Source organism: Narcine bancroftii, chromosome 14 (assembly GCF_036971445.1).
Source record: "Narcine bancroftii isolate sNarBan1 chromosome 14, sNarBan1.hap1, whole genome shotgun sequence".
Taxonomy (NCBI): domain Eukaryota; kingdom Metazoa; phylum Chordata; class Chondrichthyes; order Torpediniformes; family Narcinidae; genus Narcine; species Narcine bancroftii.
The window spans coordinates 13,370,470-13,385,617 of NC_091482.1; the positions used below are offsets into that span (position 1 = coordinate 13,370,470).

Consider the following 15,148-nt stretch of genomic DNA (forward strand, 5'->3'; position numbering starts at 1 on the left):
AGCAACAGGAGCCTATTAAATAGGCACATGGACTGAGAAAAATGGTGGGCTATTCAATAGGGAAATTCTAGGCCGTTGGTGGAGTTGGTCATAGGATAGGCTCAACACTGTGGGCCAAAGGGCCTGTACTGTGCTTTAGATTTCTGTGTCCTATGTTCTGTGCCCTTCTATTTGTTTTTCCTTTGTATAATTGTGCAACTTCCTCTCAATTCTGCATTCCACGGATGTATTTTTGTGTTTTTTTCTTCAAACTCTCTTTGAATGCACGAGGCTCAAGTCTGGCTTGGAAACATACGCAGTGAACGCCGGCACTGACAAAGTACTGTGGTCTTTTACCAAACCAATGAAGAAATGCAAGAATGAAAAGAGAATGGATCATGCACCTGAATGAAGGTAAAGACGGAGAGCAAACATCCTAACGCATCCCAAGTGGAAGCAAGATGGACTCATGCTCCCATGGCAAGGGCCGCCTGTTTCTCTGCAGCCATTCTCCATGAGGACCCTCCTGGGTGCCACATCGCATTTAAGTACAGGTGCTCCCCTACCTACAATGCTTCAACTTACGATTTTTCAAAGTTATGATGGCTCAAATCCGTACTTTCAATTTGGAATTCTGCTCTGCTCCTGCGCTTGTGATATGCGGTAGGTACACTTTTCTCCCATGATGCTGGCCGATGGCAGCATCAAGTGAGAGTACGGTACAGCATACTCTCTCACGATACTGACAACTCAAACATTCTTCATGCCTTGTGTGCTTTCAGCTGTATATGTTATAGTTTTTTCCAGTGGGGAATAAAGTATCCAAAATTTAATTATAAAAATGGTAAGTGTGGTATTCTTCTGATTTTTTGACTTACCCCATCGTAAGTTGAGGAGCACTTGCAAAAGCCTTGTTTCCTTTTCACCTGATGTAATATAAATATTTTTTTATGTAGTCTGTTGGAGGGGAGCATGGAAGAAACCAAAACCTGACTGCTTCACAAGGAAGGGGCCCCACAAACTTTGACCAGAGCCCTGGTGGGGGGGGGGGGGGGGGGGGAGGGTCATAGCTGAAAAAAGGTTGAGAATGGCTATTCTCCAACCAAGGAAAACCAATGGAATCCATCACCAACGTTGAGGAGAAATCCTTCCCATTTCCTTCTGCATTTTCTGAGTGAAAGAGGTATGATCAAGAGTGCCCGTGTGCAGCCACATTGCCAATCTGGTCCAGAAAGTCACAAGTAAAAAGAGGCACACTCACCCACATGGAGGAACAGGAAGAGCTCATCTGGTATCATTCTGCTGTTTAAACCAACACACAAGCTCGCTGGATGAAAAGGCAATTACTTGAACTACTTTAATTTTTAAAATGTGATGTTCAATTAGAAGTGGACATCTGATCCTAGAAGAGTTTTTTGATGTGCAGTTTCCTACTGTTTTATAAATATTTGTATTTGATATCACCTATAAGCGTTGGAATGAAATGTTATATGTTAAACAGAGGCCTGATTGCCTAGTCAGGTAAATGCAGTAGATGCCAGGTAATTAGTACTATTTTTAAAAAAAGCAAAGAGCTCTCCTGGCTTTTTGGCATCCCTACTGCCTCAGCAGATTGTGGTAAATAAGATGCAGTGCTTGCTTGCAAATCAGATGTGACTGCACTACAAAAGGAATGAGTTGTTGCAGAGTGCATTGGGATATCCGGAGGGAAGGTAAACCATTACATTAATGAAATCTTTTTCTGTTCCCATTAGGAATATACACATACTTAAACCACCACCCATCATTCTTGTAAACTTTTAAAATTAAATGTTTAAACAATCATATGTCCCTCCCTGTTTATTCTGCTGCCAATTTCGAACACAAGGAATGGAAACCCAATTTATCAAAAATGGCCCCACATCAGATTCCCAGTTGCAAACTCTGCCAGATCTCCACGGCCTGCGACAGGTCTTGATGGCGGAACAGATCACGCAACAGATACTTTCAACTGGAGGTAGATGGGTCAAGTTGCAGAAGCTGGCAATTAGATTTTGAAACCAAAGTTCCCACCGAGCCACACCTAATTATTAACACCAAGACAGGAAGCAATAAGCACAGTTTAGTTCCACATCATCAATCAGCTGAAAACAATTGGTGGAATATTACAGGCCGCAAAGCTGCCTTGAGAATCTGCACACCCCTCTCCTGCTCTCTAGGCTTTGGGCCATGTGCCCCATGCACAGTGGACCTAATCCTGACCTTTAACAGTCATTCTAAATTTAGTCCCATGGGAATGCCATTGAGCCTTACAGCAATGCCTTTCAAAGCAGGGATTAGACCAGTGAGAGTTTTTTTTAAACAGAAGCCCTTCAGCTATTTCACCATTAAATTCCAGCAATACACAGCACATCTTTCCACACTCCGAGTTCTTGGTCTCAACTGGGAAGTGCACTTGACATTCAACAATGGAAAAATCTGCCAGTTCAATTTTCTCTGCTTTCACTTTGCTTGAGTTTTTAATCAAACTTTCAGCAACTTCCTCAGAGAAGGAAGTTCTTCATATCTTTAGCTGGTTGCCAAATGCCAAATAGGGACAGCAAGCAACATGCAAAATGTACCAAGCATGCACGTGTACGTTACAGTTCACACAATGCCCAAGGGACACGACACACACCACAGCATGACACATACCAAGGGTTGGAACATGTTACTAAAAGATGACAAAGTTCACTTCAATCAGGCTAGCAACATTGACAAAATATTACCATTTTCTCTAGAGCAGCCAAATAGGGGCCAAACAGCAACCCCCCCACCCCCACCAGGGGCCACAACACTTTTAAAGGGGGGCCCCACAGAATGAAATCATAAAATATTTTTTTATGTAGTCGATAGGAGAGAAGTACCAACAAAACGTGACTGGTTCACAGGGAAGGGGGCCCATAAACTGTGAGCAGGGTCCAAAGGGGGCCACAGGTAAAACAAAAAGGTTGTGATTGGCTGCTCTAGAAGAGTGTTACACAAACAGCTGAAGGAACCTGAAGGTAAACAAGTTGATGGAAAGCATGCATCACCTGGCAGTCTGTGCCTCTCCCCCTCCTGCAGGCCCTTTTTCGGGCTACTACCCAATTCTTGGGCTGCCTGTTCCTTTCTCCCTGCTGCCGGGGCCTGGCCTGTTGGGTTCCTCCAGAACTTTATGCATTGCTGCTGGAGGAACTCAGCAGATCGAGCATCGGCTGCAGGGGAGAAAGGAACAGTTGCCGTTTTGAGAAGCTGCCCTGACAATTGCTTTCTGTTCATGGATGCCACTCGACCTGCTGAGTTCCTCCAGCTGTTTGTCCTGTGCTCCGTTCCAGCATCTACAGTCTCTCGCATTGTGTTAGAGGTGCAAGAGCTCATAGGATAGGGTCTAATCAAATACTTGAATTACAGGGACCATGCCTTCCAAAGGAGCGGGGAACCTTACAGCAATGATGCGTTGTTCCCTCGGATCAATGATGCGCACTTTCTTGTCCTTGCAGGTAGTACAGATGAGGCTGCCATTACGGTTCCAGCACACATTGTAAATCAAGTCAGTATGCAGGTCATCGAATGTTATCAGGGGCTCGCCAGTCCCCACATTCCATATAATTATCATGTTATCACTGCCTGAAACAGATGTGATACAAGGTCAATACCCAATGTCACCTCTGGATCATGGATCCCCAGCCAAATCAGCTTGATTCAACATTTTCCCCTTCTCAGCTCTGGGGATCCTCCCTCTTTGGATCTTCATCGTTCACTCGAGTTCTACACATGGGGGCCAACGTGGGGAAGAGGGCCAACGTCTCAGATTTGGCACCCTGCTCGCACACCCTATCTCTCTTCACATGTACATTCATGGCTGAAACAAGGCAACGAGGAGTCTTGAGATCCTGCGAAGTATGCTAAATGCCAATCCCTTGTTCCGGTCACACGTCCAAACTTTTCTCATCCATCGGGACTGTCTGAGGTGTTGGTGGAAGGACTCTCAAAACACTTAAAAGGTATGGAATTGGGGAGCCATGGAATGCTATTGGACAAGTTGAAATCAATATATTTAGAATAGAAAGGTATGGCGGGAGGAAGGAAGGGTCTGTTTCTGTCCTTTACAAATCAATGACCACAGAGCTTGGAAGCTGCACTGAGGGAACTAATAATTAAATTTAGACATATGCACGGTAACAGGTCCTTTTGGCCCATGAGCCCGGGCTGCCCAATTACACTCAATTGACCTACAATTTTGAACCTTTGGAGGAAATCATAGCCAGAGGAAACCCATGCAGACATGGGGAGATCATACATACTCCTTACAAACAGTGCCAGATTGCTGGCACTTTAACAGCACTGCACTAACTGCTATGCTAACCACGCTGCCCAAATTGACAAATCGTATTCGCGAGGTCCACACACAGCACATCGATTATAAAATGGATGATTGGACCTGATGGAACAGAGTAAGTTAACACAACTGTACAGGAGGAAGGTGAGATTGGTGTTTTCTCAGAAGGTGAGATTGATGTTTTCTCTATCTTTCTCTGAACAGTTTACAATGTACGCCGACATGGATGAACAGATTGAGGAGGAAGTTTAAAATATTTTCTTCCCTAAAGGGCTGCACAGTTAACAGAGCAGTTAGCATAACGCTATTACAGCTCCAGCGAGTCGCATTCAAATCAGCGCTGTCTGTGAGGAGTTTGTGCGCTCTCATCATGACCACGTGGTTTTTCTGGGTGCTCCAGTTTCCAAAGATATACGAGGTTAGTAGGTTAATTGGTTTCATGAGTATATTTTGGCAGTGTGAAGGGCCTGTTACTGGGCTGCATCTCTAAATTTTTAAAAAATTTGAATCCCAACCACTGTTGGTTAAAAGTAGCACAATATTATACCAACAAAAACATTTCAAAAGAAAATAACTGAGTTCAGGTTTGCTTAATTTAAAACAGGTGTGCCCAGAACATATTGGAATTAACAATGGTGCCTTTCTCTGAATGACATTTAGCTTCACTACCAATGCACCAATTTAATTTAATAGCTGCAATTAGTCTCAGCGATGAGTCCATTTTTGTCCACATCTTTGATCAATACACACAATAGGCTTTATAAGTATGGGAGTGGGGGTGGGATATTGATAAGTGCAGAATGATATAGGTCATGGTTTCATGAAGGGAAGATCTTGCCTGACCAACCTATTGGAATCTTTTTTGAGGTAATTTCAAGTAGGATAGACAAGGGAGAGGCTGTGGATGTTGTGTATTCTCAAGGCCTTTGATAAGGTGCCACATAAGAGGCTGCTTAATGAGGTGAGAGTGCGTGGATTGGGTGGAGCATTGGCTGATGAGCAGAAAGTTAAGGGTGGGAACAAAGGGATCCTGTTCTAGTTGGTTGCCAGTTACTAGTGGTGTTCCGCAGGGGTCAGTGTTGGGGCCGCTTCTTTTTATGTTGATGGTTTAGATTATGGATCTTGACAGTGAAAACACTCTGGATCTGATAGATTTAAGTAACAACTACCAGCGTACAAGACGGTCTTTGAACTTTAAAAATGTCACCCCAAAACCAGGGATTGTCTTATACTTTAAAAACCCAAACCTTAAAAGCAAAATCTCAGCGTTCCTTCACAGGGTCCATCTGACTAGTCCAATTGCCATCAGCTATGTACAGGCTTTAAACTGCCTGTTAAAAGAGCTGATGGTCTATTTTAAAATATGCTAATAAAATTTAAACCTTTATTGGGTAATTTGCTTTTAAAATATTGTGAATTATTTTATTAAATGTGTCAAGCAGCATCACTCCAACTGGTCAGCGGGAAGTGTCAGATTATAGTAATCTTAGACAGCGAGTACAGTCAAAAGCTACATTTTAGGTGAAAATTCTGGGTGTTGCATAAAATAGAAAAAAAAAGAAGAAAATTCCACAGAGAATCAAAACGATCCATTCAAAGACAACAAAGGGACTTAGTGAATGAAATTCTGTCTCCCCCTAACCCCCCCACAAAAAAACTCAGTAACCAGGATGCACTCAAGTCAACTCAGGCTGGTTAAGGACTGCTTAAGTCAATGGTTCTCAATTTTTTTCTTTCGACCCACATACCACTTTAAGTAATCCCTATGCCATCATTGCGCTGTGATTAGTAAGGGGTTGCTTAAGGTGGTATGTGAGTGGGAAGGGAAGGTTGAGAACCACTTCGCTAGACCCACATATCCCACCCTTACTAATCACAGAGCACCTATGGCATAGGGAATACTTAAAGTGGTATGTGAGTGGAAAGAAATAGGTTGTGTAGTTTCATTGGGTATAAATTGGGCAGCATGGACTTGTGGGCTGAAATGGCTTTGTTACCGTGCTGTGTATCTATTAAAAAAATATTTCTACACCACTGAAAAGGATCATAATTATCGCCGCATTGAACCATTGCATTGCTCACTGATGTCAACCTAGACAAAAAAAACTTTCCACATTACCTGCACTAAGTAAAACATTACGGGCAGTCGGGTGCCATGAAATAATCCCAACCCTCTTCGAATGTCCTTCCAAGACGACGATGGGTTCCGTAATAGAGCGGACTGTCATGTAATCTGGGATCTGCCAGATCTGAAGAGGAAAATGACACCAGATTAGGAAAAAGAGCTGAGAAAACTGTTGAACAGAACAATGAATCCAAACCCAGTCGATGGTTTACCCAAATTAATAAATAACAAGGAATTTTCCAGTTCACTTTCAGATGAAATACCAGAAAAAAAAAATCAAGGAACACCAATGGCATTTTGGGGGTAATAATTTATCATAAAATGATCTGGAAAATATCAGCAGGAAGTTTGCTCTTTTAGAATACACACAATTGTGTCAGTGGTGACATTTCTATCTTGTGAAAATGCAGCAGAAACATTTTTGAAAGCTTATTAAAGGAGCAACATTTTCAGGCCATCAGTTCTTTCATAAGATGTATAAAAACAAAAATAATGGTTAGGCCCAAATTAGCTCCTTCATCTATAAAAATGAGTCAAACTCCAGTGGTAATATGTGTGCAGATGGTTTGACCTCTACCCAAAACATGGCTTTGTAGTACAAATCCAGAATGCAACACAGAGAGAGATGTCCCCATATTCTGACTCCAAATTCATATCATGTCCTTATTGGAAGAAAAAAAAATGGCGATGCTGCCAGACCTGCTGTAAAGCAGCACTGCCCCTGGTGGGGATCAGTGGAGAGCGGGGAGAGGGAACACAGCGCACCTCTGCAGGGTTTTACCGCTGTTGAAAGTGCCGACAGTGGTTTATTTTAAAATTCTGTAACCACGTAGTCTGGGCCCAAGCAACCTCAAGGGGTTTCAGACTCCAGGGAAGCAGGGCACCAGAAACAGGGAGAGCCCTCCCCATTTGAGGAGAAGCAGAGGAGGTGACCCACAGGGATGGTGACCACAACGGTGAGCTGGTGAGGGGTTCTGCAGCTGAAGAGCACACAGATGGCAGGCTGTTGGCGACTCAATGTGAAGATTGGCAGGCTGCTGGAGATTGGCTTGAGTGGTTGTAGGGGGGTATCAGAACTGGGATGAGAGAGGGTGCCAAGAGTTTCATAATGTTGCTACATTTGTAATGGAGATAGAGTCTTCAAATACAATTGATTTCTCCAATTTTTCAGTCTACCAGATGAATTTTCCAAAATGTACCTTTTAAGCTCAGCAGCAATTGACCAGATATAACATGAAATATAAAAATGTGATTAAAGTGAAGAACCCTGATAACTTGGTCCATTCCTTTCACAGCCAAGCAGAATCTGCACCATTATATTCAATGAGTGTACTGGCAGCCAGCTCAGTGAAAACTTTCCCTGATCTCCAGCAGAAAAATGCATCCTTCACTTGTCCAAGCAACTTCCAACAAGTTGCACCACGATCTCCAACTCTCTTGGGGTAAAGAAGCATGCTTGAAATAGCCGTCTCTGACAATCAACACAAGCGCACCCCAAAGATGCGGGCCAAGTGCACCCCAAGGAGGCGGGCCAAGCGCACCCCAAGGAGGCGGGCCAAGCGTACCCCAAGGAGGCGGGCCAAGCGCATCCCAAGGATGCAGGCTTAGCGCACAGCTCTACTTAATCTACACCCATGACTGTGTTGCCAGGCTCAATTCCAAAGCCTCCTACAGATTTGCCGACGGCACTACAGTTGTTGGCAGAATCACAGACAGCAATAAGGAAGTGTACAGGGATGAGATAGATTAGCTAGTTGACGGTGTCACAACAACAAACTTGCCCTCAATGTTAGTAAAACTAAAGAACTGATTGTGGACCAGGGGAAATCAGGAGAACATGAACCAGTCTTCATCAAGGACTCAGTAGTGGAAAGGGTTAAGAACTTCAAGTTGCAGGGGTGTCAACATCCCTGAGGATCTATACTAGGGTCTCCATAATGACACAATCACGAAGGCAGCTCAGTTACACGTCAGGAGGAATTTGAGATTTGGTAGGTCACCAAACACTCCTGCAACCATCTACAGGTGACCCATGAAGAGCATCCACTGTCTGGTATGGAGGGGCCAATGCACAGGGTCAAGAAAACAAAAACTGCAGAGAGTTGTGAACTTGGCCTGCGTCATCACGGGCATCAGTCTCCACTCCAATGAGGATGGTCTCTTAAGAAAGCAGCCTCTATCCTCAAGGACCCGCACCACCCAGGCCATGGCCTCTTCTCACTGCTACCATCGGGAAGGAGATACAGGAGCTTTAAGACAAAGACCCAGTGGCACAAGGACCACTTCTCGCCCTCTGCCATCAGATTTCTGAATGGACAATATACCACAGCCCTCACATTCTCTTATCTTTGCACTAATTTATCTGCTTTTTAAAAAAATATATAATTTATCACAAAACAACACATTTTGTGATATGTTTGTGACAATAAATTCTGGTTCTGAAACTTTTTTTGTTTATGCTTTTCTCATCACCAGATGGCATTTGTAGAGCTTCTATTCCTATCTTGTTGCCACATGCTTCGAAAACTGTCGTTTATATTCCCTGTTACTTTTGACTTCCATACTTATCTGTTGCATTCCAGGGTCTTGATGTCTTTTGCATTTGGTTCCATTGCGTGCACCTTTTCCAACTGAAATCCTTATTTTCAGTTTAATAATTTTCGAACCTCTTAATGTTTGCTCTGAAGCTTGCCCTGAGGGTTCCAGCCATTGTTAAAATTGGAAGCAGACTCGCAATTCTCTCCAAATGACACGGCAGATAGTAAAATCCTTGATGCAACTGCTCGATTTCATGAAAAGGGTGGTTCTTATCTTCCCCAAACTGCAATAAATTAAAGGCTCAGGGGACAATTTACTGGTACCATTTACTTTGTATTTCCATTTAATTCAAATTACACAGTAAATTTCCTCTTCACTTCATTATTTATGTTGCTCAATTCAGATGATTGGGCAATCCAAAATCTTTGGTACAAAAAAAAGTCTAGTATCAGGGTTATAATATCCTAATTTTCATTTCAAAAAGAATAGCAGATTTGTTAATACATTGGACTAAATTAATTGTTTATTATGATGTCAGTATTCATTCTGTCCATTCGATACCCAACATCTGATTATAATGGTTTAAGATAGACAATTATTTTGTGTAATTGGCTGTGTAAAGTGAAAAGTTAACTTATTGGAAGGAAAGGAAATAGCTTCTGAAACATTTGCAATGAGCTGAACCAAGGCGTCACCTTTAAAATAACGGGAGAACAGTGAAAGGATTGTATGAAAATCCACTCGATGAGTTGAGAAGCATCAGTGGGAGAAAAAGAGGGGTCAATATTTTGGACCGAATCCTTCATCATCACTCTTTTCTCCAGATAGGCTCAGCAAAAGCCTGATAATTTTGTGGTTGTCATTGTGAAGCATTTTTTGCTTTAAATGAGAGATAATTAAATGAGTTTAAACTCCGCAGCTGCCACAGTAGATTTGAGTTTGTGCCTCTGGATTATTAGTCCAAATCAACACACCCCACACTAAACGACAATAAATTGTTTAAGAAGTTTAATCATTAATTATGTGCATAAAAGATTCAAGATTCCTTTATTGTCATGTACAGAGCGCGTAACATGAAATTGCCTTCTGCTTGCTGTATTGCCCGGCATCTCTTACAGAATGAGAGAAAGAAGCAAAACAGGGTCCCTTCAGAGTCACACCCATGGATTCTCCTCCAGTGCCCCTGCTGCCTCAGCTGCCGCACAGACTCCTGACGATGACCCAACAGGACGATCGGCGTGGCAGTAAACCAGCGAGGGGCTCAGTGGCTGAGGGACCCACCCAGACTGCGGGCTGCTGGAGAATGGCTCACGGGAACCAGGTAATGGAGATGGGATTCAAGACAACACTGAGCGTAAGGAGGGCACCTGAAGGGCCTTGGGCACTAAAGGGTTCCTGATCGTATCAGGGGTTTGGCGTAGAACTCGGGTTGCCGATGGATCAAACAGGAGCCTGCCTGCCCGGCTGCGGCCGCACTGGAGGCGAATCCACGGACATTCGGTGTCTCTGAAGGGACTCTCCTTTGCTCTTACTGTAAGGGGCATCAGGCGATGCTTATAGCATATAGAAGACAATTTCCTGTAATACTACATGTTCCATACTAATAGAGGAATCTTGTAGTTGCTTTCTCTGGTAACATTTACTTCAGTACCAAACTTTCCCCAGGGATGCATTCATGATTAAGCAACTTTTGATATTTTAGAACTCATTCTTAGCTAACATTAAATGTTTCTAATCCAACGTTGTGTTTGGGTTTTGCTGAAATATGCCTGCAATCAGGACTTGTTTATTCTGTATTGTTCCCTTTTTTATTCCCTAGCATGTAGTTTATTTTCCATTAGTTCACTTAATCAGAATGATTGAGTGTACAGGTTGATCAGAGCACACATCTCTAACTTTGAGAAGCCTGAGCTATTCTGTATGACTGAGAGAAAGGCAGATTAGAGGTTCAGCAATAACAGCAGAGGGCAGCACAGAACAGAATTATGGTCCATACCCTGTGTGCAGCCAACTGAAAATACTTAAGTCTTCAAGAACAGCTATTATAAAATAAATGAGGAGATTTTTCCGCCACATATGGTGTTAAACCTGCCCCCGCCCACCCACCAGTTTAGCATCGACTTCTCCATCCAGTGCATGGAGTAGAAGTTGCTCTGTTAACAGGGTCCACGTATGAAAGGAACAAATTATACTGCACCCCCTTGAAGAGACCGGCAAATCCTTACTGCAGGGCTCAGAGGCTAAAGCAACAAGTGTAAGCTGGCACCATTCATATGCAGAAAATGGAGGGTGAATGAGAAAGTGGGAATGGCAGATGAGAGGGAGAAGGAAAAGAAAAGCAAAAACTAATAGTGTAAAATAATACTGTAACAGTTTGCTTTTAGGTGTCAGAGAGAATGTTTGGCAGTAATTAAGACAACTCTAATATTAAACTCATATATTTGGGCGTGTTCAGGGCATTTCCAATCATATTAAAAAAACAGTTGAAATAAGCTGATGTAATGGAAAATTAAACAAATGTATTTAAAATTAATTTAACAGATGTAAATCAGAAGCATTATTACCAATCAGAATAAGAAAATGAAATCACATATCTTTTCCTTTGATCTGATGGAAGGGGCTACACTGGATACATCAACCATGATGATGATGGGGGACAAAGTGTACTCAGTCACAATGCAGACAGAGGTGCTGGGAACCCAATCCCAGGTCGCTCGATAGCTTGCATTTTTCTCTGGAAATACTTGCTGAAAATAAGCGTTATCTGGGATATTCAGTGGAGAAGAAGATGCCCCAGATTTCACAAGAGCTATATCAGAAGTCACATTTTCCAATATGTACTGGATTTCCTCTAATAGTTTAGGATATATGGCAGTAAACCAAATCATGTAACTCCAAATTATCCCAGTGTTTATGTTCCTCTTTTTCCACATCCGAATCTCTTGGTGCGTACTCCACTCCCTTTGCACTCATACATTTGTCCAAGCTCCCCTGATGCCACTTGATGCTATCTGCTTCAATCACTTTCCACAGTCACATTCATCATGTTGTACAGAACAGAAATGGGCTAAATGGTCCTCTCAGACACCAGAATCAAACTTTTACAATATTATTTTAGACTTTAACCATTGGGACTTACTGTGAAAATCAGTTTTTGTTTTACTTTTCCTTCTCCCTCTTTCTCATTCATCCTCCACTTCATTTTTATGAATGATGCCAGCTTACACTTGCTGCTTTAGTCTCTGGGTTCCGCAGAAAGGATTCGTTGGTCTGTTCAAGGGGGTACACTGTAACTTGTTCTTTTCAAATGGAGACCCTGTAAACAGAGCAAACACTACTCCATGCCCTAGATAGAGAAGTGGATGCTAAATTGGGAGGGGGGTTTTAACCCCCTATGTGCCTGAAAGATGTCCTCACCACCGCATCGAAATAACAATTTCTCCCACTTCCCTGCATTAGGATCATATCCTTCTTTTCCTTGCCTACTTATGAGCCTTGCATAAATATTTCAAACATAATGATTGTGTCTGATTCAGCTACCTCCTTGTCAGAGTATTCCAGATATCAATCACTCTCGATATTTAAAAAAAAACTCACCCAACAGATCCCCTTTAAAGTTCCTATCTCTCCCCTTAAACCTAAGCCTTCTTATTTTTGATTCCCTGACCATGGGAGATAGATTTTGACTATTTTCTCTATCTGTGTTCTCATAATCTTCTATCCATCAAGTAACTCTTCAGCTTCCTTTGTGCTAGAGGAGCCAAGTTTATAAAAATCTGATGAAAAACTCGGCATAAACTGGAAAATGTATCAAGGAGTCACCAAAGCTGAGAAACAAATTTGCAAAGAGCGCATTCCACGGGGTGAAGTGGGCCAAGGTTTTGTACTCGGTTTACCTGGTGAGCAGAGGGACTGAAAAGTTCAGGGAATGAAAGGGAAGGGGAGTTTGAACCAAAGTTAGGGAATTTCTAAAGATCAGGAAAAACACTATCACCATCAGTAAATATAATGGGGGAAATGGTCACAGAGGTAGGGGCTGTGTTCAATATGTTCTATTCTCAGCTGCCATTGACTAGCATCAAACTCTACCCTCTCCTGCTATCAATCCCAGGACCTCCACACATGGCACAAAAAACCTAACTGCAGAAAATGAGACAAATTTTAAAAAAAGAAAATTTTGGAAAGGCTCAGCAGATTGGGCAGGTTTTATGGTAAGAGAAACAGAGTTGAAGTTTCAAGACGAGGAGCAGAAGTTAATAATGCTAAACAGAGACAGGGCTCGATTTTGGACAACAGGTCAGAGAGGGACAACAATCTGGTATATTTTTTCCATGGTTCATTGTGACCAGTGGCACTCAGATCAACAGTGATGAAGTGTTTTGAAAGGCTGGTGTTGAAGCATATCAGGTCCTGTCTGAGTGGCGACAAGGGTCTACTCCATTTTGCCTATCATAGCAACAGGTTGATGCCATCGCACTGGCTCTACACAAAGCCCTGGAACACCTGGACAGCAAAGATGTATGCATCAGGATTCTCTTTATCAACTACAGTTTAGCATTTAATGCCATTATCCCCTCAAAACAGATCAACAAATCCAAGACCTGGGACTCCATACTCCACTGTGTAATTGGATCCTTGATTTCCTCACCAACAGATCACAATCAGTGAGGATTGGTAAGAACATCTCCTCCACAATTCCCATCAGTACCGGAGCAGGACAGAGCTGTGTTCTTAGCCCCCTGCTCTACTCGCTTTACACATATGGCTGTGTCGCTCGGTATATAACAACACCATCTACAAATTTTCTGATGATACCACAGTGGGTTGTATAAAAAGAGGTGATAAGTCAGGATACAGAGGGAGATTGAAAACTTGGCCAAATGGCGCACCTACAACAACCTCGCACTCAACGTCACCAAAACCAAGGAGCTGATTGTTGACTTCAGGAAGGGAAAACTAGAGGTATACAATCCAGTGATTATTGGGGAAATCAGAGGTGGAGATTTTAAGTTCTTGGGAGTCACTATCTTGGAGGAGCTTTCCTGGAGCCAACATACTAACGACAACGTGAAGGAAGAACTTCAACGTCTCTACTTCATCAGGAGTTTGCAGAGGTTTGGTCTGACATCGGAAACCCTGGCAAATTTCTACAGATGTGTGTTGGAAAATGTTCTGACCGACTGCGTCACGATCTGGTATGGGAACACCAGTGTAAAGCCCTCCAAAAGGTAGTGAACACAGCCCAGAAAATCACAGGCAAACTCCTTCCCACCATCAAGAACATCTATGGGGAACTTTGTTGTCGGAGTGCAGCAGCAATCATCAAGGATCCATACCACCCAGCACATGCTCTGTTCTCACTGATACCATCAGGAAAGAGGTAGAGGTGCCACAAGACTCGCACCCCCAGGTTCAGGAAAAGCTGCTCCCCCTCCACCATCAGACTCCTTAACGACAAACTCAATCAGGGACTCATCTTACTTTTCTACTTTATTGAGTTTTTGTCCTCTCTGCAGTGCACAGCCATTGGTTAAATGTGTTTATTTGTTTACAATGTGTTCTTATGGACTTTTTTTGGCACTATCAATAAGTGGTAATTCTGTCAGGCCCACAGGAAAAAGAATCTCAGGGTTGTATGACAATAAATCCGAATCTGAAATCTGAATGCAGTCATGAATGGCTCAGCTGTCAAAATGTCAAGAAAAGTTGTTGGACACTGCAACTAAAACAATCAACCAGTGTTACAGTTGATTCTCATTCATTAGTCCAGCCAAGCCTGCATTTTAATTTGGAACATTTTAAACAGGTCTCTCAAATGAGAAAGGATTTTGTTTCAGTTCAGTGATGGCAAGGCTGGACAAATTCACTCAGTGGGGACATCATTTCCACGTAACTTAACATGGCTGTGACACTGGCAGAGAAATTAATGTCGATTAAACAGTATAGAATAGAATGTCTGCTGTTTTATAGTTAGCCACAATGATAATGACTTTTTTTTGAGGTGGTGACGTTTGTCCAAAATGATGATACAGTAAAACTCCTGATATCCACCACCTGCAGGGATTGATAGATGCCGGATAGGTGAGTTTTCCAGTTGCTTGAGACTGCACATTACATGAATGGAGTGAGGCATGCCAATTTTAAACTTCTGTATTTTTTGCCTATTT

The 15,148-nt window shown here is 42.6% G+C and overlaps 1 protein-coding gene across 6 annotated transcripts in view; it reads right to left on the minus strand.

The window, feature by feature from the left end:
- Positions 1-15,148, minus strand: part of LOC138749742 (coronin-6-like) — a 184,357-nt gene that overhangs the window by 29,429 nt on the left and 139,780 nt on the right. For 5 of the 6 annotated variants that reach the window (XM_069911543.1, XM_069911542.1, XM_069911546.1 and 2 more), the window contains 2 exons: positions 6,438-6,567; positions 3,425-3,606 (listed from right to left, as the gene is read on the minus strand). In XM_069911543.1, coding sequence (XP_069767644.1) covers positions 3,425-3,606; positions 6,438-6,567 — 312 coding nt within the window. Of the gene's footprint in view, positions 1-3,424; positions 3,607-6,437; positions 6,568-15,148 lie in introns of those variants that run through there. The other variant, XM_069911547.1, reaches the window with a different exon arrangement.